The sequence below is a fragment of the Dictyostelium discoideum genome, assembly GCF_000004695.1.
Source record: "Dictyostelium discoideum AX4 chromosome 2 chromosome, whole genome shotgun sequence".
NCBI lineage: Eukaryota > Evosea > Eumycetozoa > Dictyosteliales > Dictyosteliaceae > Dictyostelium > Dictyostelium discoideum.
Window position 1 is genome coordinate 5,804,921 of NC_007088.5, and position 22,670 is coordinate 5,827,590.

General features: G+C 23.4%; 7 protein-coding genes and 1 non-coding gene across 8 annotated transcripts; 5 read left to right on the forward strand and 3 right to left on the reverse strand.

Moving 5' to 3' along the window:
- Positions 1-1,706: 1,706 nt before the first annotated feature.
- Positions 1,707-3,095, forward strand: DDB_G0275661 (hypothetical protein; the record flags this gene model as incomplete). The annotated part of the gene is made up of 1 exon (XM_638426.1): positions 1,707-3,095. The coding sequence occupies one exon, from the start codon at positions 1,707-1,709 to the stop codon at positions 3,093-3,095; it is 1,389 nt and encodes a 462-aa protein (XP_643518.1).
- Positions 3,096-3,568: 473 nt separating this feature from the next.
- On the forward strand, positions 3,569-8,731 carry rpa1 (RNA polymerase I, largest subunit; the record flags this gene model as incomplete). Its single annotated transcript, XM_638427.1, has 3 exons — positions 3,569-3,759; positions 3,993-4,152; positions 4,235-8,731. 3 exons carry the CDS (start codon positions 3,569-3,571, stop codon positions 8,729-8,731), a joined length of 4,848 nt encoding a protein of 1,615 aa, XP_643519.1.
- A 478-nt stretch (positions 8,732-9,209) lies between these two features.
- On the forward strand, positions 9,210-9,920 carry DDB_G0275951 (hypothetical protein; the record flags this gene model as incomplete). The annotated part of the gene is made up of 1 exon (XM_638428.1): positions 9,210-9,920. The coding sequence occupies one exon, from the start codon at positions 9,210-9,212 to the stop codon at positions 9,918-9,920; it is 711 nt and encodes a 236-aa protein (XP_643520.1).
- Positions 9,921-10,623: 703 nt separating this feature from the next.
- DDB_G0275659 (hypothetical protein) lies at positions 10,624-13,977 on the forward strand (the record flags this gene model as incomplete). The annotated part of the gene is made up of 4 exons (XM_638429.1): positions 10,624-11,199; positions 11,296-11,691; positions 11,786-12,157; positions 12,325-13,977. The coding sequence occupies 4 exons, from the start codon at positions 10,624-10,626 to the stop codon at positions 13,975-13,977; spliced, it is 2,997 nt and encodes a 998-aa protein (XP_643521.1).
- Positions 13,978-14,545: 568 nt separating this feature from the next.
- DDB_G0275757 (hypothetical protein) lies at positions 14,546-14,758 on the forward strand (the record flags this gene model as incomplete). The annotated part of the gene is made up of 1 exon (XM_638430.1): positions 14,546-14,758. One exon carries the CDS (start codon positions 14,546-14,548, stop codon positions 14,756-14,758), a length of 213 nt encoding a protein of 70 aa, XP_643522.1.
- A 685-nt stretch (positions 14,759-15,443) lies between these two features.
- On the reverse strand, positions 15,444-15,809 carry DDB_G0275657 (hypothetical protein; the record flags this gene model as incomplete). Its single annotated transcript, XM_638431.1, has 2 exons — positions 15,444-15,533; positions 15,735-15,809. The coding sequence occupies 2 exons, from the start codon at positions 15,807-15,809 to the stop codon at positions 15,444-15,446; spliced, it is 165 nt and encodes a 54-aa protein (XP_643523.1).
- A 233-nt stretch (positions 15,810-16,042) lies between these two features.
- On the reverse strand, positions 16,043-16,129 carry tRNA-Trp-CCA-7. Its single transcript has one exon. It is a non-coding gene; the product is annotated as a tRNA-Trp (tRNA).
- Positions 16,130-17,965: 1,836 nt separating this feature from the next.
- On the reverse strand, positions 17,966-19,413 carry gtpA (GTP-binding protein, HSR1-related domain-containing protein; the record flags this gene model as incomplete). The annotated part of the gene is made up of 2 exons (XM_638432.1): positions 17,966-19,291; positions 19,390-19,413. The coding sequence occupies 2 exons, from the start codon at positions 19,411-19,413 to the stop codon at positions 17,966-17,968; spliced, it is 1,350 nt and encodes a 449-aa protein (XP_643524.1).
- Between the last annotated feature and the right edge of the window lie 3,257 nt (positions 19,414-22,670).

The window sequence follows — 22,670 nt, forward strand, 5'->3', positions numbered from 1 at the left end:
CAAATATTTTTTTTTTTTTTTTTTTTTTTAATATATAAAATAAAACACAATAAATAAAAGAGGAGAGGGAGGTGGGGGGAAAAGTGCTAAAAAAAAAAAAATTGTTAGAATTAAAGGGTCCCTAATTTTTAATAAAAAAGAAATAAAAATAAAATAAAATAATGATAATGCAGTATAAAAAAAAATAAAAAATAAAGATTTAATAAATGAAAATATTAATTAATAATAAACAATTTAAATGTAATTATATATATATATGAAGAAGTGTAGATTAATTTAAAAAATTAAATAAAAAAAAAATTATAATAATCTCTTTTTCTTTCTTTTTTTTTTTTTTTTTCGGATGGTTTTTTTTTTTATTTTATTTTTATTTTTTAATTAATAATAAATAAAGAAAAAGTACAACCAATACGACCATGGATATCCATACTTGTAAAAATGACAACATAAGTTATTAATGATAGTGATAATAAATAAAGGGAGAGGAAAAAATCACAAAAAAAAAAAAAAAAAAAAAAAAAAAAAAAAAAAAAAAAAAAAAAAAAAAAAAATAATAATAATAATAATAATAATTGCAATTGGTTTATTAATTTTGTATCAGAGTGTGAGTGTGAGTGTGTGTATGTGTGTGTGAATTTTTGCATTTTAATGAGTGAAAATAAATGAATAGCATCTTTAACAGTTTATACAATCTTTTTTTATTATACATACTTTTATTTGTAGTTAAAAAAAGAAAATAACGTTGAAAAAAAAAAAAAAAAAAAAAAAAAAAAATCGTGTCTGTCAGTAACGAAAAAAAAATTTTTAAAAAAAAAAAAATAAAAAAAAATAAAAAAATAAAAAAAATAAATTTAAAAAAATAAAATTAAAAAAAAAAATATTAAATAAAAAAAATGTTTTAGTATGATTTTAATACCTCATTAACTATTTTTTTAAAAAAAAAAAATTGGTGGATTTCTTTTTTAAGGATAATTAAATAAAAATAAATAAAAAAAAAGGGAATTGATTAATTTATTTATTTACCCCCAATCCACAAGCTCACATTCGCACTTAAAAATACGGTTATGGTTAAATTAGTATGTGTATTTTTAAAAATTCTTTATTATTTTATATTTTAATAAAAAAAAAAAAAAAAAAAAAAAAAAAAAAAAACCCAATAAAAGTTTAATTAATTAAATAATAGTATTTTTAAATATATAACCTAATCAGTTTGTTGTTACTTATTTTTAGGAAAGTTTTTTTTTTTTTTTTATTTGTGGTGTTTATTATTTTAATTTTTATTTTATTTATATTTAAAAGACCAAACTATTTTTATATTTATTTTTTTTTTTTTTTTTTTTTTTTTTTTTAATTTAACCCTAACTTTTTTTAGAATTTCCAATAAATTTCAATTTTTTTATTTTTTTATTTTTTTTATTTTTATTTTATTTTTTTATTTTATTTTTATTTTATTTTTTTTTTCTTTTAAATTTCTTAACATAGAATCCTGCAAATGATAAACTATAATCAAAGCAAATAAGTTTTCTTTGTAAAGAATTTTTTTTATCAATATCAATAAATTACAATAATGGATTCAAGTTATAATTATAGAAAGCTTATTTGTTTACAAAATAGTAGTGACGACCATAATAATAATAAAATAAAACAACAAAATTTTAAAAGATTATTCTCTGAATTTAAAAATATATTAGAGTTTAAAACAATAAATGACGATAACAATAACAACAACCAATAATAATAATAATAATTTTGAAGAAACAAATGATGAAATAAATATAAATATAATAAAATCATTAACGAATCCAAATGAAGAAAAAGAAATTACAAATAAACAACTATTACAAATCATTACTAATAATTCAATAGAAAAAATCATAAATAAATATAAAGATAAAATAATAAACTACCAATTTAATGATTTTATTAATAAAGAAAATAAATCATATCCAATTGTATACTTTTCAGAGATTCAATTATTTTTAATTCAAAATATTAAAAATTTAAATTGGTATTTCTATAATAATAATAAAAATAATAAAAATAATAATAATAATAATAATAATATTAATAATAATAATAATATTAATAATTTAATACCGTCAATAGCAATAACAATTTTAATATCATTAAATAATAATAATAATGAAATTAAAACATTTATAAATTACCAAATTGGTTCATTTAAAAATAATAATAATAATTATGATAATGGTTCATTTATAGCAAATGAATTTAAAAAGACATTTAATGAATTATCAGATTATTATTATATAGTAAATAAATCATTTAATAAATGTTGTTTAGAGTTTATAAAATATATTAGAAATCATGAATATCAAGGTACTTTTGAAATTCATGTTTCAGTTGATTCGAAATCATCTTTAAAACAACAACAACAACAACAACAACAACAACAAGAAGAAAAAGAGGAAGAAGAAAAAGAGCAGCAACTTGACAATAATAATAATAATAAATATATTGAGGAATTTAAAGAATTTTGTAAAGAAAATAAATTAAAATCAATTTTAATTGAATTATCGAAAGGTGAATTTTCAAATCAAATGATGACATCATCACATCATCATTCAGCTGATTTATTTAGTGTTCAATTGAAAGCTTATGAAATTGCTTTCAATTTATTGGTAAAAGGTTATAATGTTTCAAGATTAAAAATTGAAATTTTAGCATCATGTACTGGTGTACCTGAATCAATTGAAAAACATTTACAATTATCACCTTCAAATTATTTTGAATTTCATATAAAATTATTATTACCAATTTTAAATAATAATAATAATGAAAATAATTATAATAATAATGAAATTATTAATGGTAATTTAAATTTATTAAAAGAAATTATGAATAAACATAATGGTCATTTATCAAGAAACTCGTTCAAAATTTCTTTAGATGAAAAATTTGCTGAAAGATTTGTAACTTTAAGAATGTATTCAATTGGTAGAGATATTGCAACTGATAGATTCGAATCTTGTAAAAATGAATTATTATTTAATAATTTTAAAATATCAACTTCACACAGAGAATATTCAATCTATGATTCAAATATTAATTTAGATATTGGTTGGATTGAATAAATAAATAAATAAATTAAATTAAACAAAAAAAAAAAAAAATGAAAAAAAAAAAAAAATGAAATAAGTGATCACCTATTTCCCTATTTCATGGAAATGGAAAATATTTTATTTTTTTTATTTTTGTTTTTTATTTTTTTTTTTTTTTTATTTTTATTTTATTTTTATTTTTATTTTTATTTTTTTTTTTTTTTTTTTTTCACGACTCGGTTTCATAAAAAAAAATTTTTTTATTTTTATTTTTTTTTTTTTTTTTTTTTTTTTTTAATAAAACGATTCTCGATTTTTATCTATCTCTTTTTTTTTTTTTTTTCTCTCTTTGAAAGTGTTAATTATTTTTATAAAAAAAAAAAAAAGAGGTGGTGATTTTGGTTTGGTGTTTTTATAAAAAACAAATTTATTCAACCAAAAAAAAAATAAAAAAAAATAATAATAATATAAAAAATCATTTAAATAAATATATAAAAAATTAAAAAATGTCAATGTCACAAAGTGCATTAATTAAAGAAGAGATCTCAAGTGTATCTTTTCAATTCTATACATCAGATGATGTTAGAAAATTAAGTGTTAAACAAATTGTAGAGATTGAATCATTCGATATGTTGGGTGGTCCAGTTCCAGGTGGTTTACATGATCCAGCTTTAGGTCCAACTGGTCCAGCTGAAAGGTAAATAAAATTAAATAATAAATAATAATATTAAATAATAATAATAATAATAATAATAATAATAATAATAATAATAATAATAATAATAATAATAATAATAATAATAATAATAATAATAATAATAATAATAATAATAATAATAATAATAATAATAATAATAATAATAATAATAATAATAATAATAATAATAATAATACATAATTTTTACTAAATAATAATTAATAATAATTTAGATGCGCAACATGTTCATTGGATTTTATTGAATGTCCAGGTCATTTTGGTCATATTGAATTAGCAATTCCATGTTATAATCCAGTTAGTTTTCAAACAATTTTCAAATTATTAAAAAATAAATGTTTCCATTGTCATCATTTTAAACATGGTAAACCAATTGTAATGTATTTTAATTATTAAAAAAAAAGTATAAAATTATTTAAATATTAACATTTATTTTTTTTTTTTAAAAAAAAAAAAGATTAATCAATTTATTGAAGAATTAACATTATTATTTAAAGGTGATGTTGTTAAAGCAAGAAATTTAAGAGAAAGAAATGTTTTACTTAGAGGTTATGAAGAGAAAAAGAAAGGAAAATCAAATGAAGAAGGCGAAGAAGTAATGGAATCAGATGAATCAGATTCAGATAAAATGGATACTGATGAGAATAAAACAAATGGTAAAATTATTTGTGATGGTGTTTTTAATGCAAAAGAAATCTATTCAGGTAAAGCAACACATATTGAAGATTTTAAGAGAGAAGTTTTTAAAGAATTCTTTGGATCATTCTCTGGTTATGCTATACCATGTGGTAATTGTGGTGCATATTCACCACGTTTACGTAATGGTGATGCATCAAAATCCAAACTTTTCATTATGCCTTTACATGATAAATATGCCACTAAAAACAGTGCTATCAAACTTCCAACCAATTTTTCATCAGTTAAAGAACAAACCGAACATGGTACTTGGTTTGCACCATGGGAGGTTTTAGATAATATGAAGAAATTATTTGAAAATGAAAAAGAGATTTTAGATATGTTATTGGGTCATTTGGTACCAATCGTCACAAACAAGGGAGGAGCAAAGAAAAATGTTGGTCGTCAATTCACCAAGGAATCAAATGTTGATAGTTTATTTATGAGAGTTTTCCCAGTTACACCAGCACGTTATCGTCCACCAAATTTTGTAAATGGTCGTCGTTCAGAACATCCACAAAACTCTCATTATAAAGGTATGGTAAAATCGAATAAAATGATTCGTCAATCTATTGATGCCGGTGAAGGTAAAGCTAAATTCTTGGTAAATTCAGTTTGTGATTTACAAATGCATGTCAATAATATGTATGATAATTCCAAATCAAATTCAAATACCAATGAGGTTGCCAATGGTATTAAACAAATTCTCGAGAAGAAGGAAGGTCTTTTCAGAAAACATATGATGGGTAAACGTGTTAATTATGCTGCACGTACTGTAATTTCACCAGATATTTCATTAGAGACCAATGAAATGGGTGTACCTCAATATTTTGCCAAAACATTAACATTCCCACAACCAGTTACATCTTTTAATTATAATCAATTGGCACAAGCTGTTATCAATGGTCCAGAGCAATATCCAGGTGCAAATTTCATTGAAGATGAAAATGGTCATTTAATTAATCTTTCAAAAGAATCACAAGAGAAAAGAATTGCACTCTCTAAAACCCTCTTAACTAGTCATCCACATGCACCACGTGGTGTTAATAAAAAAGTTTATCGTCATTTATTATCTGGTGATTATGTATTGGCAAATCGTCAACCAACACTTCACAAACCAGGTATTATGGGTCATCGTGTTAAGGTTTTAGGTAAAAATGAAAAGACACTTCGTATGCATTATTCAAATTGTTCAACTTATAATGCAGATTTCGATGGTGATGAAATGAATATTCATTTCCCACAATCTTTATTGGCATCTGCTGAAATTCGTGAAATTTGCGCAAACAATTATCAATACTTGGTACCAAGAAATGGTGCACCACTTAGAGGTTTAATTCAAGATCATATTTTAACCGGTGTACTTTTAACCAAACGTGATACTCTCTTTACCAAAGCCGATTTCCAAGCAATTCTCTATGCATCTTGTTGGTCTGTCAATACTAAACATCCAATTGTTACACCACCACCATGTATTTTAAAACCAGTTCCATTATGGTCAGGTAAACAATTGATTAGTGCTGCTTTGAATCAACTTACAATTGGTCGTGCTCCATTGAATTTAGAGGCACCATCAAAAATTCCAACTAAAATGTGGGGTACTAAAGGTTTGGAGATTACTCGTGACTCTCACGTTATCATTCGTCAAAATGAAATGGTTGCTGGTATTCTTGATAAAGGTCATTTCGGTGCAAGTAGTTATGGTTTGGTTCATACTTGTTATGAACTTTATGATCCAGATGTTGCTGGTTCCCTTTTAACACTATTAGGTCGTATGTTTACAAATTATCTTCAATCACGTGGTTTCACTTGTGGTGTAGACGATCTTTTAATGAAGAACAAAGAAGAGAAGTTCAGAGTTGAAACTTTAAAGAAAGCAAATGAAGAAGGTTATACCGTTGCTGCTAAATTTGCTGATTTATCAAAATATGATGAACAAAAAGCTAGAGATTTCTTTTCAAAAGCACTCCAAAGTGAAAGAGAAGTTGCACGTCTTGATGGTTTGTTAAAGAAAGGTTTAAATCAATATACCTCTAAAGTTATTGATACTTTAATTCCAGGTGGTCAACAAAAACCTTTCCCAAAGAATAATTTCTCATTGATGACTGTTTCCGGTGCTAAAGGTAGTGTTGTAAATTTCTCACAAGTTTCATGTCTATTGGGTCAACAGGAGTTGGAGGGTAAACGTGTACCACGTATGGTTAGTGGTAAAACATTACCAAGTTTCCAAGCTTATGATGCCTCTGCAAGAGCTGGTGGTTTCGTTATGGATCGTTTCTTGACTGGTGTACGTCCACAAGATTATTTCTTCCATTGTATGGCTGGTAGAGAGGGTTTAATCGATACTGCAGTTAAAACATCACGTTCTGGTTATCTTCAACGTTGTCTCATTAAACATTTGGAAGGTTTATCAGTTCAATATGATAATACAGTTAGAGAATCCGATGGTTCAGTAATTCAATTCAATTATGGTGAAGATTCATTAGAGATTGGTAAAACTCCATACCTTACTAAATTCCCAATCATTGCAGAAAACTATGAATTATTTAAATCACAATTCCCAATGGAACAATTGATTGAACAATTAAAGAATCAAGAGGTTGTTGAATATAATCGTTCAATTAAGACTCAACCAGAATTGGATCCAGTTATGAGTAAATTTAATCCATCTTCCGATTTAGGTTGTGTTTCTGAAAGTTTTATGAATCAATTAAATCATTACATTGAAAGTAATCCACAAAAATTAATTAAAACCACCAGCAATCGTGATGGTAAAATCAATGAAAAAGATTTCCGTAATCTTATGTATCTCTATTATTCACGTAGTATGGTTTCTCCAGGTGAAAGTGTTGGTTTACTTTGTGCTCAATCCATTGGTGAACCATCAACTCAAATGACTTTAAATACTTTCCATTTGGCTGGTAGAGGTGAAGCAAATGTAACTTTAGGTATTCCACGTCTTCGTGAATTAATTATGACAGCAACTACTAAACCAATCACTCCATTAATGGAATTCCAAATTAATGATTCAACTAATAAAGTTGAAACTGAAAAGATGGCAAAATATTTAGAGATTTTAAAACTTTCCGATATTATCAAGGATATTACCGTTCAAGAATATTTCCAAGATACCAATAGAAATTATGATATTGAAATTGAATTCATTCCAACTTTACAACAAGTTTTATCATTACATAGAATTAAAGAGAAACAATTAAATAAATTATTTGGTGAATTTAATAAAGTAATTAAGAGACAAGTTAAGAGTCAAGGTAAATTAAAAGTTAATAATGGTGATATTGGTTTAGGTTCAAAAGTTAGAGGTAGTGATTTGGTTGAAGATGATTCTTTAACAATTAATGACGATGATGCTCCAGCAAATGATGATACCACCAATAATGATGAAAATACTTCTCAACAACAACCATCATCACAAAATAAAAAATCAAAATCAAAAGTTATCACTCAAGATGATGATAGTGTAGCTGCAAAATCAAAGAATAAAAAGAAACAAAATGTTAATTATGAAGATGGTGAAGAAGAAGCCGAAGAAAAAGATTCTGATGAAGGTGAATCTGAAGCTGAAGAAAGTGATGATAAATCTGATGTCGATTCAGATTCAGATGAAATTTCAAATTCTCGTTCATCAAATAGTTTCAGTGATGAAAGTATTGAATTTGATCAAAAGAAATTAACATTTACAATTAGTGTTGCAAGTGATAGTAAAAAAGTTTTAATGTTGGGTATTGTCGAAACTGAAGCCTCTAAATTTGTACTTAAATCTTGTAAAGGTATCACTAGATGTTTTGTTAATGAAAAACAAGTTGGTGGTAAAACTCATTATTCCATTCAATCCGAAGGTGTTAATCTTTCAGAAATTTTCGAACTTCGTGATAAATTAAAGATTGATGAAATCTATACCAATGATATCTATGCTATCCTTCAAAAGTATGGTGTTGAAGCATGTCGTCAAGCTGTTACCTCTGAAATTTCAAATGTATTTGCTGCTTATGGTATCTCTGTCGATAAACGTCATCTCATCCTTTTAGGTGATTATATGACTTTTGAAGGTGGTTATAGAGCTTTAAATCGTATTGGTATTGAAAATAATACTTCTCCTTTCCAAAAAATGTCTTTTGAAACTACTTTCTCTTTCCTTTCAAAAGCTTCTTTAATGGGTGACTATGATACTGTCACTTCTCCTTCTTCACGTATCGTTTTAGGTCAAATCGTTAAAAATGGTACTGGTAGTTTTACAATCGTTGCTCCAGTTAAATAAATTTATAATATAAAAAAAAAAAATAAAAAATAAAAAAAATAAAAAATAAAAAAATTAATATAAAATAAACAAAAGAATTATTTAAATTTAACACAACTACCAATTAATAATAATATTATTGTTGGTGAAGTCAATAATAATAATAAATTTTTTAGTAATAATAATAATAATATTATAGTAATAATAATACCTTATTAAATTTTAATAATAAATATAATTTAATTTCAAATAAAAATTATTTTAAAAATAATAATTTTTTAAATAATAGAAATTATGGTAAAACAACACCATTCGGAAATCCATCTTTTTCGGATATAATTAAAGATAGTAATTTTTTATTATTAAAAAAAGATTATGATGATTATTTCCATTTAATTAAAACAAATATTGGTTTAAAATTATTTTAAAGAATGTTTATATTACAACTGCAATTGCATTCACTGGTACAATTTTATCAGGTTTAATATTTTCCCAATTGATGATCGGTAGTCCACAATCGTTGCCAACTGCACTGGGATTGGGAGTTGGTGGATCAATGTTGTCCTTAATACTTTGCAATATGCAACAACCTACATATACAACTTATGACACCATTTGGGATGGTCCATTGGATAATAGTGTAAAGAAACCAATTTTAAAAAGTGTTGATAAAAGTGGTAAAAGTGTAATAGAGTTTGAAGAATTCAGTAAATCGGTTATACCAATTACAGTTGCCAATTATTCAACGTTACATAAAATGGCATTCGTTTCATTTTGTGTATTCAATGGAATTTCACTATCACCCACTTTCGGATTACTACCAGTATCTACATTTTTGGGGGTCGCAGCTTTAAGTGTATTCGTTACTGGTGGTAGTGTTTTTGCTGCATTAAAGATGAAACCTGATAGTTTAACCAAATATAAACCAATACTCTATGGTAGCTTGTTTGGTCTTTTCGGATTGGGTTTGGTTTCAATTGGTACTTCAATAATGATGGGTGAGAATACTTTCACCCGTTTCGCTCAAGAGTTTGATCTCTATTTTGGTCTTGCTTTATTCACTGGTTTAACTGCTTTAGATACTCACAATGCTGTCAAAACTTTTCAAGAGGGTAAACCAGATTACATTAGAGTTTCAATTGATCTATTTTTAGATATTTTAAATATTTTTGTTAGACTTTTAAGAGCTAGAAGTAATAGCAATAAGTAAACAAAAAAAAAAAAAAAAAAAAAAAAAAAAAAAAAAAAAAAAAAAAAAAAAAAATTTTGTGGATAAAAAAAAAAAAAAAAAAAAAAGAAATAAAAAATATGGTATTAAAATTTGTAAATAAATAAATAAAGTTGTTATTAAATTTAATCAAATAACAAATTTTATGGAAGAAGATATTTTCCAATTTTTTAGAAAACAAACAAAAAAAAAAAAAATAAAAAAAAAAAAAATATTATTTGAAAATCTGGCAAACGATCGAATGTCAAAAATTGTTGGATATTATTTTATAAAAATCTGAAACCTATTTTAAAAATTTTTTATCTTGGTTTAATTTAAATAATGTTTTGAATTGGTTTTATTAAAAAAAAAATTATTTTTTATTTTCAAAAGTTATATATAATTTTTTTTTTTTTGTTTTAAAATGATTATTTTAAAAAGTTTTGTTTTTTTTTATTTTTTTATTTTTTTATAAATATTAAAATTTAAAGAAATTATCATGTGATTATTTTAAAATTCAATCAAAATAAAAGATATTATTTTTTAAAAATATCTTTTTCGCCAAAAAAAAAAAAAAAACCGTCGTTTGTGTAAAAAATTGAAAACGGACCTTATTTTTTTTAAAAAAAAAAAAAAAAAAAAAAAGCATTTAATACATTTCGATAAAATTCAAAATCAAAAAAAAAAGTTACCTTTTTAACAAAAAATGACAGAAAAATATAAGGTAAACTTTTTTTATATTTTATTTTTATTTTATATTTTAAATTATAATTTCAATCTTGTAATTTCAATTTTTCCAACATCATTTTCTCAAATTAATTCAACAAATGGGTTTTTAATATCAGAAGGCAGAAGTTTAATTTCAATTGCACATGGAGACTTGAACGGTGATGGTAATGATGATTTGATATATGCTATAAATTCAGAAGGACTATATGTATTTTATGGGCCATTAGCAAGTAATTTTAATTTTCAAACAGACACATCAAAGATCAACGGTTCAAATGGTTTTATTTTTTTAAATACTGCTGTTCGAATGAATAATATAGCTGTTGGTGATATAAATAATGATGGGTTTGACGATATTGCTCTTTTTTTATTTATTATACCAGGAAAACTTTGTGTTATCTATGGTACTGATCAAATTATATCACCTTCTACTTTTTCGACAGTGAATGGTAATAATGGTTTCTATATTTCTCACGTTTCGTCCTCTAATATTGCATTTGGGTTTGTAAGATCAATCATTGATTTCAATGGTGACTCAATTAAAGATTTATTTGTAGGTACAGATTTTTTTTATTTTTTTATTTTGTTTTTAAAAGGGGTATTCACATGGGTATTAATACATATTTTTTTTTTTTTTTTTTTTTTTTAGGTCTCTGCAAGTATAGGAACTTATGTAGGTACAGGAACACCAATTTCATATATGATATTTGGTATAAATGGTGGTAAATTTCAAGTTAATTCACAATTTGAATTTGACCCTTCAACATTAAATGGGAGTAATGGTTTTTTAATTAATAATTTCAATTCATATGCGGCTTATCCTTATGATATGAATAATGATGGGATTGGTGATATAATGATAAATAGGGGACAGATAGCAATCGATATTATTTATGGTAGTAGAGGTCCTTTTACCTCACCATATATCCCAGTTTATGATGGTGTCAAAGGTACCAGTTTCAGCTTTTTAGGTTGCTCAACAAATAATAATGCTCTTCCAAATGCTTTTGGAGATTTTAATAATGATGGACTAAATGATTTTGGTGTAATTTATTCTTTATTATTTTTTGATTATTCTTATTCTTTATTATTCTTTATTGTTATTATACTAATTTTTACATTTTATTAAATAATTTTAGATTCCTACAAAACATACTTCGGGTGACTATATAGCTTTTTTGGTTTGGGGTAAAACAGAATATCCACCAACAACAACATTAAGTATAAATCTAAATCCATCGGATGGTTTGGTTATAGCAGTTGTTGGCAACATCTATAGCTGGGCTTTATCTCCTAGATTGGGGGATATAAATAATGATGGATTTGCAGATTTTTTAATCAGTGGTAACACTGACCTCCCATTCACCATTTTGTATGGTAATAATAAAAATTATGCTTCAAATCCAGTTTATTTAAAAGATCAAGTTGGTGATTGTTCAAAAATGTCAATTAATGGCTATGCTACGGCTATTGATATTGGTGATTATAACTCTGATGGTATTGATGATATTGTAAGTAATATTATATTAAATCAATTATTATTATTATTATTATTATTATTATTATTATTATTATTATTATTATTATTATTATTATTATTATTATTATTATTATTATTATTATTATTATTATTATTATTATCATTATTATTAACTTTTAAATAATTCTATTCTATCAGACAGCATCTATATTATCAACAGGTTCATATTTAGATATTTATACAATATATGGTCAAACTTCGATTGGTTCAATTTCAATAATTAGTAAATTATTTCAACCAAATCCAATGTCAAACTCAATTTATAAATTATTTGAAAATAATATTAATTCAGAAGTTGGACAATGCGCAATTAGAATTGTTACATTAACAATTGAAAATCCAGCAAATGAAGATCAATTTATTATTGATCCTAGTTTCGATAGTTCAATATATTCAATAACATTTAATAATAATACAAGAGTTAGAATTGAATTAATATTATTTGGTGATGAGAGTAAATCAATTGCAAATGATGTTTTACCAAAAATAACAGTTTCATTGTCACATCAGCTATTTAATAGAACTATATTAATGAAATATGGTAATCAAGTACAATCAATTAAATTCATTGGTCAACCAAATGCAAATTGTGATACAAAATGTTTAAATGGAGGTACTTGTAATCCATTCACTGGTTGCCAATGTATAAATGATCATTATGGTGATTATTGTGAATTAAAAGATTGTACAGTTCCACAATGTTTAAATGGTGGTTCATGTAATACTACAGTTGGTGAATGTTCGTGCGCTCAAGGTTATGAAGGTACGGATTGCAGTGGTATTAGTTGTTCAGCTTCATGTTTAAATGGTGGTTCATGTAATACTACAGTTGGTGAATGTTCATGTCCTCAAGGTTATGAAGGTATAGATTGTAGTGGTATTAGTTGTTCAGTTTCATGTTTAAATGGTGGTTCATGTAATACTACAGTTGGTGAATGTTCATGTCCTCAAGGTTATGAAGGTGTAGATTGCAGTGGTATTAGTTGTTCAGCTTCATGTTTAAATGGTGGTTCATGTAATACTACAGTTGGTGAATGTTCATGTCCTCAAGGTTATGAAGGTGTAGATTGCAGTGGTATTAGTTGTTCAGTTTCATGTTTAAATGGTGGTTCATGTAATACTACAGTTGGTGAATGTTCATGTATAAATGGCTTTTATGGTGATAATTGTGATACAAAGGATTGTACAGTTCCACAATGTTTAAATGGTGGTTCATGTAATACTACAGTTGGTGAATGTTCATGCACTCAAGGTTATGAAGGTATAGATTGTAGTGGTATTAGTTGTTCAGTTTCATGTTTAAATGGTGGTTCATGTAATACAACAGTTGGTCAGTGTCAATGTATAAATGACTTTTATGGTGATAATTGTGGTACAAAGGATTGTACAGTTCCACAATGTTCAAATGGTGGTTCATGTAATACTACAGTTGGTGAATGTTCATGCACTCAAGGTTATGAAGGTATAGATTGTAGTGGTATTAGTTGTTCAGTTTCATGTTTAAATGGTGGTTTATGTAATACTACAGTTGGTCAATGTCAATGTGTTGAAGATTATGATGGCGATGATTGTGGTTCTGAAAATAAAAAGAAAACAAATATTGGTGTTATCATTGGCCCAATTCTAGGTGGTCTTGCACTAATTGCAATTATTGTTGTTGCAATTGTTTTAATTAAAAAGAAGAAGAATGGAAATTCAAAAAAAAATACAAATAACATTGAATTAAGACCTCAAGGTTCCACTGTTGATATTCAAATGGGTGGTAGAATTAAAAATCTTGATAAATTTTAAAAGAGATTATTTTAAATCAATTCTGTTGTATTATTATTGTTTTTTACTTCCAAAAAAAAAAAAAAAAAAAAAAAATTTGATCAAAATGATTATAATAAAAACCGCAGGGGTTATTTTTAAAAATAATTTGAAACAATTCAGTGATTTCATTTTATTATTATTTTTTTTTTTTTCTTATTTTTTTTTTGTTGGTTTTTTTTTTTTTAATAATTTTGTAAAATAAAAATAACTCTTAAAAATTACATGTTCTATTATTATTTTAAAATTTGTAAATAAATAAATAAATAAATAAAAAAAAAAAAAAAAAATAAATAAATAAATAAAAATAAATAAATAAAAAAAATTATACAATAACAATAATAATAATAATAATAATAATAATAATAATAATAATAATAATAATAATAATAATAATAATAATAATAATAATAATAATAATAATAATAATAATAATAATAATAATAATAATAATAATAATTATAATTATAATAATAATAATAATGTTATTAAAAGAAGTAATCACATCTTTAAAAATGATTTCCATTCTATTAATAAAGAAATTGATTCAATGAAAGAAAATAATGAAAAAAAAGAGGATAAAATTTTTCAAGAAATTAAAAAATTAAAATTAGAAATGGAATTATTAAGAAAGGATAATTTATCATTTAAAACAACAATACAATCTCTATCAGATTCTATAAATAGTTTGTCAAGTGTTGAATCAAAATATGATTCTGACATTTATTACAATGACGATGAATATTCAACTATCTACTTGTAAAAATAAAAATAAAATTGTATAAATAAAAATAAAAATATAATTGTATAAATAAATAATGTAAATAAAAATAAAAAAATAAAAAATTTAAACTTTAAATGAAAACTTTAACTTTATTTTATTTAATTTTTTGTCTCTAATTTTCTAATCTTGGATACCTTTATTTAAATTATAAAAATTATAAACTATTTAAATTTTGAGAAATTAAAAAAAAAAAAAAAAAGGGTTAAAATTTTAAGTTACCTTAATTAAATGAAAATAATAAAAAAACATTAATAATGATAGAGATTAATTTTTATTGAAAAATATAATATTGAATTATTATTTAGTTGGAAGTTGTTGAAATTTTTTTGAGGAGGTAGACTATTAGGGTATGTTAATAAATCATTAAATCCCATATGTGTAATTTATTTTGTAACATACACTGCACAATATTATTGAGCATCATTGCAATAATATTCAAAAAAAAGGTTATCCAACGGTAACGGCCTGAGGGTATTCGATAAATATTTCTATTCTTGATGTCCATAGAATTTCTATAAAGTAAATATACAACAGGAGTTATATGAACTATAAGAGTATATGCAGAAAAAAACCTGGAGCATCATTTTTTCACATTTAAAATTGGATTGACCAATGAATCTTTACCATATGAATATACACCCACAATATTTGTGGAACCCTGTCTTTAAGAATTGAGGAATTTCTTTTTAAAATGTTTTAAATCGATTTCTGAAATATAGTTGGTAATTTCTTTATCATTTCTCTTTCTAATTCTCTTAAAAAAATTAATAAACTTATAAATATTAATAAAAAGAGATGTTTAATCTGGGAATATGCTTTCATTTCCCCGAATTCAGATCCTGGTTGATCAACCTTACTAAAAGAAGATACAACAATACTATCAAGTGAAATTCCTGGATCTTGACTATTTCTTTACGTTGGGCAGTACCTAAAGCTCAACTCGAAATTGAAAGACGATACCAAGGGAACCACTAGAGCAGAGTACTTGGGTAAATTTGGTTAATTGAACGGTTTCTGTAGCTGTGTTCATTTTATACGAAAAAGAGAAAAAGGGTTTGTAAGATTTAGAATTATAATTGAAATCCAAAGAGAAAAAACTTCTTTTTGCTGAAATAGTCAGTGGGCATGTTACAATTTTGATAAATTGTCACAGATGGAAACTCTAAGTTTTAATGAAATGTTGTATTACACACTTAACAGTCATTTCTTTTTTCTCCTTGACTTCGAACCTGTGATCTTATTTTTTTTAAAGACGAAAAGGACAGACCCCTCAGGGAGTTGAACCCTGGACCAACTGCTAACTTCTAACGTTTTGGAGACAATTACAATAAACCACTATGCTAAGGAGTCTTTGAAAAATAACGGAATGAAACACTTTGCTAAGCAGCCATTTTATACACAAGCGGTTATAAAAACATTAAGAATCAAATCAAAGCAACGGCCAGAAGAACAAAATAAATTAGACTCACTAATCTCGCTAAAGCTATTACAATTTAGCAGACAATGGAACTCACCTCTTCACGCAATAGAACTTCCTAAACATCTCAAAAAATACAATAATTCACTCAGTACTTTCTATAAATAAATAAAAAAAAAAAAAAAAAAAAAAAAAAAAAAAAAAAAAAAAAAAAAAAAAAAAAAAAAAAAAAAAAAAACCTGGGAACCAAGTTAATCAGAAAATTTCCAGATTTTTAACTTTTTAAAGTAAAATAAAAAAATAGAAAGAAAAAAAGATGAAAATTACAAACAACACCACAAATATTAAGCAACACAAATGCCTACAAAAAATAAGTGAAATTGTGGATAAAACTCAAACAAAAAAAAAACAATTCAAATATGTCATCAACATCAATCATTAAGCTGATGATAAAATAAAAAAAGATTTGGAAAAAAATTTGGACAAAAAAGATGTTTTAATCAAAAGTAATAATACAATTCAAAATTCCAAACAAAAAAAAAAAAAAAAAAAAGTAAACTACACAACCCCTCTTTTAGAGACCCTGTAAAAAAAAAAAACTAAAAATAAAATGAGATTTAGCATCTCAAGCAGAAGCAACTAATAATTGCCTTATCCAATTCAAAAAAAAAAGAGCCATTTTTTTTTTAAAAAAAAAAAAAAAAAAAAAAAAAAAAAAAAAAAACATACAACCTTAAAAGGCACCTGTAATATTTAATAATAAAATGAGATATCTCAAGAATAAGCAACTAAAAATTGCGTTATTCCATTCTAAAAAAAACGGAGCCATTTTTTGGAGAAAATTACAAGAAACCACTATGCTAAGTTGTCATCGAAAAATAAGTGGGTGAAACACTATGCTAAGGAGTCATCGAAAAACCAAATGGGTGAATTTCAAGTGAAAAATGAGATCGAAAAAAACAACCAACAACAATCCTTTTTTTGATTTTTTCATTTTTCATATAGAAAGACTTAAAAAAAAACCTGGAATCAAGTTAAAAATCTGGTAATTTTCTGATTAACTTTTTAAAGTAAAATAAAAAAAATTAAAAAAAAATAAAATGAAAATTACAAACAACACCAAATATTAAGCAATACAAATGCATACAAAAAATAAGCGCAATTGTGGACAAAACACAAATAAAAAAACAATTCAAATATGTCATCAACCTGATGTTTTATAACAATCAAAGCCTGTTAAATTAAAAAAAACTATAAATAAAATGAGAACAAGTTACAATTCATTTTATAACTAAAATACAACTAAAATACAACTTAAATACAAATAAAATGCAAACTACATAAAAAAAAAAAATCCAGCCAAAAACTTTGATTCTAAGGTTTCGTAACCATTTTTTGAATATATGCCTCTTCCAATTGTCAATAATTTAATAAAATTTTAGAAAAAAAAAAAAAATATTTTTTTATTATATACACCACTGAGATTGGTCAAATTTATTTACTATTTATATTATATTTATTTATTAAAATTATTTATACATTAAAAATTAAATAACAATTTTGTTATCTTTTTTTTCTTTTTTCTTTTTTTTCTTTTTTCTTTTTTTTTTTTTTGATATATACCACCAACACTAGACATCTATTTAATTGATTTAATGTTTTTGTTTTAATTTTTTTTTTTTTTTTTTTTTTTTTTTTTTTTTTTTTTTTTTTTTATATATAAAGATTATATTTTGATTTGTTTTGTTTTTTTTTTTTTTTTTTTCCCTCTAAATTTTTAATAAATTTGGTAAATTACCATATTTATCCAATTTTTTACCCCAATTTTCCAATATTTTAGCGACAGTTCCTTTACCCAATTGATCGAAAGGAGGAACGATGAAAAGTTTAAGGATTTCAGTGATATTATCCATGATTGAAAGTTCTCTATCATTCTGATCTCCACGATGACCTCTTCCAGGTTTGTTTTTGGCACGAAGATGACCCATAAAAAGGAAAGCAGTTTTTGGGTCAACCATTTTCAAGAGACCACTAATTAACAAATGAAGACAAGGAGTACCATCAATGAGTACTCTTTGACCTTGTTCATTACGTTTACATCTTCTAGAGTTTTCCATAGCATAGACTGGTATATGTTTTGGAGGATAATCATCTTGAGGCAATTGAGCCAAAATTCCAGCGAAAAATTTTCTAAATTGTAAAGCTCTTGCTTCATAATGTTTTTTCCAAGGACCGACGTCATCCTCCTCATCGAAACCATCATAGCAAGAATCTGGCAAGACACTATTGGCATAAGTTAAAACCACGGCAGCATTTCTCCAAAGTTGTGGACCCAATTTCTCGGTGAATTGATTGATCACCAATTGATGAGCACCATCGAATCTTGTCTCTGTGAATTTCTCAACAAACAATACACAATGAATGGTTTTACCCGAGAGATATCTTTGAATTTTGATCATATTATTTGAATCGACCAACTCACCTTGTGAATCTAAAAAACCTGGTGTATCAATGATATTCAATTTGAATCCATTCACAACTCTACTATAGGTGAATGGATCTTGTGTGCATGATTCTGAGGAATGTACGGGTATGTCAATGCCAAACACCGTATTCAATGTCGATGATTTACCAACACCAGTTCTACCCAATAATAGAACGTTACATTCATTTTGAACACCTTTTAATACTGCCAACATCTCTTGAAGCTCTTCAGTTGTCTCTTTTTCAATGGTTGCTCCATCGACACCTGGTTCCTCAAGTATTGATAAAAATGGATCATAATCTTCTCCAATCTCTGATACATCCTCTGCTGTCATTGATGCATCTGTTGCTGTTTGTGTTTGTGTATTGGTCATTGATTGTGTTATCTCTGATAATGATGTTAATGATAAACTATTCTCTGTTTTTGATGAAAGCGATGGTACACTATCATCTTTTAAAAATGATTTCTTTCTTTTATCTTTATCTTTATCTTTTGATGATGATGACGATGATGATGATGACGATGATGATGATCCTGATCCTGATACATTTGATATTTTACTTGATTTTGGTGATGCTGATGATGATGATGATGATTTTGTTGTTTTACTCTTAATATAAAAAAAAAAAAAAAAAAAAAAAAAAAAAAAAAAAATTTAATAAAAATAGAAATTAAAAATAGAAAATTAAAAATAGAAATTAAACTTACTTTATAAGGATTAATATTAAACATTTTTAAACTTTATATATATCTTTCTCAATTATTTACACATAGAATAGTTTTAATTTTCTTTTTATTTGAACTATTATTTTTTTTTTTTTCTTTTTTTTCTTTTTTCTTTTGTTTAAAATAAATAAATAAATAAATAAATTTCCTTTTTTTTTTTTTTTTTTTTTTTTTTTTTTGATTTGATTTAATTTACTGTTCTATATTTAACTTTGGAAAAAGAAAAAAAAAAAAATTAGAAAATTAAAAATAAAAATAAAAAATTAAAATTATAAAAAAAAAAAAAAAAAAAAAAAAAAGGATGTTAATGATTGAATTCAAATAAAAAAAAAAAAAAAAAAAATGATTTTTGTGAAATCGGATTTTTATCACAAATCATGATTACCCATTATTTAGGATTTTATAAAAATAAATAATTTTAATTTATTTACCTTAAAATAAAATTTTTTATTAAAAAAATAAAAAAACTATATTAATTAAATTTATATAAACTCTATTATTAATATTATTATTATAATTTTTTTTTTTTTTTTTTTTTTTTTTTTTCCTGTGTGTGTGTTATGTAATTTTACAATTTTATATTTTTGAATAAGTAAATAAAAATTAAATAAAATAATAGAATAAAAAAAATAAATAAAAAAATAAATAAAAAAAAATAAAAAATAAAAAATAAAAAAAAAAAGAAAAATATTTAAAAATAAAATAAAAATAAACTTTGATATTTAAAAATAAAGTTGTAATAGCAAAAATATTTTCCAACTATTTTTAATTAAATTTTTTTATTGTTTTTTTATTATAATCAAATTGTTTTGTGATATCAATAAAAAAAAATAAAAAATAAAAAATAAAAAATAAAATAAAAATAATAATAATAAAAAAAAAAAAATATTGATGAAGAGGACAATTAACTTATACAAAACATTTTTTTTTTCTCTATTTTTTTTTTTTTTTTTTTGTTTTTTGTTTTTTTTTTTTTTTTTTTGTTCTCTCTAATATTACACTTTATTAAAAAATTGTTTCTCCTAATTTTATAACCCACGCACACCATTAAATTTAGCACATATCACACACTATATCACCCTCAAAAAAAAAAAAAGTTTTTTTATTCAAACACACACACACAAAACACACACCAAATTTTCGAAAACATATATAATTCATGATTTTAATTTAATTTAATTAAATTTTTTAAGATATATTATTGCAATTAGTTTCAGTTTGTGTATGTAGCTATATGTGTACATGTATTTTTTTGAATTGGGTGAGTGAGTGAGGGTGTTTGTTTGTTTGTTTGTTTTTAATATCTTTATTCTAAACGTTATTTTTAATGAGTTTATTTAAAAACATAATGGATATATTATTAAAATCACAAAAATAACTACACACACAACCAACAATAACAACACACACGATGTCAAAATATTAAAAAAAAAAAAAAAAATTGGGAAAAAAAAAAATTCCTATTATTTGTATACAAAAAACTACTATCATCATTTTATCGTTATCTTTGTTATAAAATTTTTTTTTTTTTTTTTTTTTTTTTTTTAATATTATATTTATGATTTTTTAAAAAAAAAACCTAAATATCACACGCATATTTAGTTAACTGATATATCATAATAAAAGATCTATGATTGATATTGGATTGGATTGGATTGGATTTATGAATATTAAAAAAAAAAAAAAAAAAGTGGAAAAAAAAAAAAAAAAAAAGATGGAAAAAATAAATAAATAATAAATCAAAATGTATTGATATGGGGATTGGTGGTTTTTTTTTATTATTTTATTTTTATTTTATTTTTATTTTATTTTAAATAAAAAAAAGTTTGATGATAGTAGAAAAGGTTATTGTTTAATACCAAAACAAAAACAAAACATCAAAATGGAGTTTAATTGGTTAAAAGTTTTAAAAAAGAAAAAAAAATTATATATATAAATAGTTATATATATATATATAAAAAAATAAAAAAATAAAAAAAAATCTAATTGATCTAATTAAAAAAAAAAAGGTGGAATTATGATGTAGAGTCTTTCTTCCCTCATTTCCCAAATTATTATTACTTTTTTTTTTTTTTTTTTTTTTTTTTAATACTGCAAACTTTAAAGTTTGTTTGTCTGTCATTTGGTGAAAGTTTTAATGAAATTTGAAGATTGCCAATAATTTTTATAATGTACCATTTTATACATTTTTTAAAAAACTAGGGTTCAATGGTATTGGAATGATTGTATTTGTAGTTTTTAAATGTGATTGTGATTATAGAAAAAAAAAAAAAAGATAAAAATAAAAAATAAAAAAAAAAAAAAAAAAAAAAAAAAGTTACTTTTGGGAAAAAGTTCTTCTTTTAATCAAATTATTAATTCTTTTTACACAATTTACCACTACTTTTATTATTTGTAGGTTCGAATTATGGTTTATGTTTTTTTTTTTTTTTATTTATTTTATTTTCTTTTTTTGTTTTTTTTTTTTTTTTTTTTTTTTTTTTTTTTTTTGTTTTCTTTATAATAAAAAAAAAAAAAAGCATCAACTTGAGCAGATAAAAATAAATTATTATTGAAAAAAAAATAAAAAAATAAAAAATTAAAAAAAAAGAATCAAGTGATTTTTTTTTTTTTAGATTTTTTGATTTAATTTTTACAAAACATGAACCAAAAAAAAAAAAAAAAAAAAAAAAAAAAAAAAAAAAGGAATAATATCTTCTTACCTGTTGTATTATTTTTAATTCAAATAATTTTTGTTTTGTTTTTTGTGATTATTATTATTTTGGTAAAGAGATAATACAATATGCGTTTTTCTGTAAACTATAAATAAAAACGGTTTTGTTTAGTTTGAAAAAAAAAAATAAAATAAAAAATAAAAATAAAAAATAAAAACAATCAAAAAAAAAAAAAAAAAAAAAATTATTTTTGTTTATTTTTTTTTTTTTTTTTTTCTTTGCGACAGAAAGCTTTAATCTGCACCGTGATAAACTGTTTTTTTTTTTTTTTTTGAAAATTTTTCAAAGTTTTAGTATTAAATATTTTTTTTTACACCAAAGATATCATAGTGACAATGGTTTTGAGAAAATAAAAATTAAAATGAGATCTGAAATCGAGCATTCAATTATTATAATTTTTTTTTTTTTTCTTTTTTTTTTTCAATAACAGGGAAAAAATAAAAATAAATATCTTCCCGCTTAAGGAGTTTATTTTTTATTTTTTAATTTATTTTTTAATTTATTTTTTCCCTTCACGCCATCCTACCAAACTCAGGCGTATAGCATTAG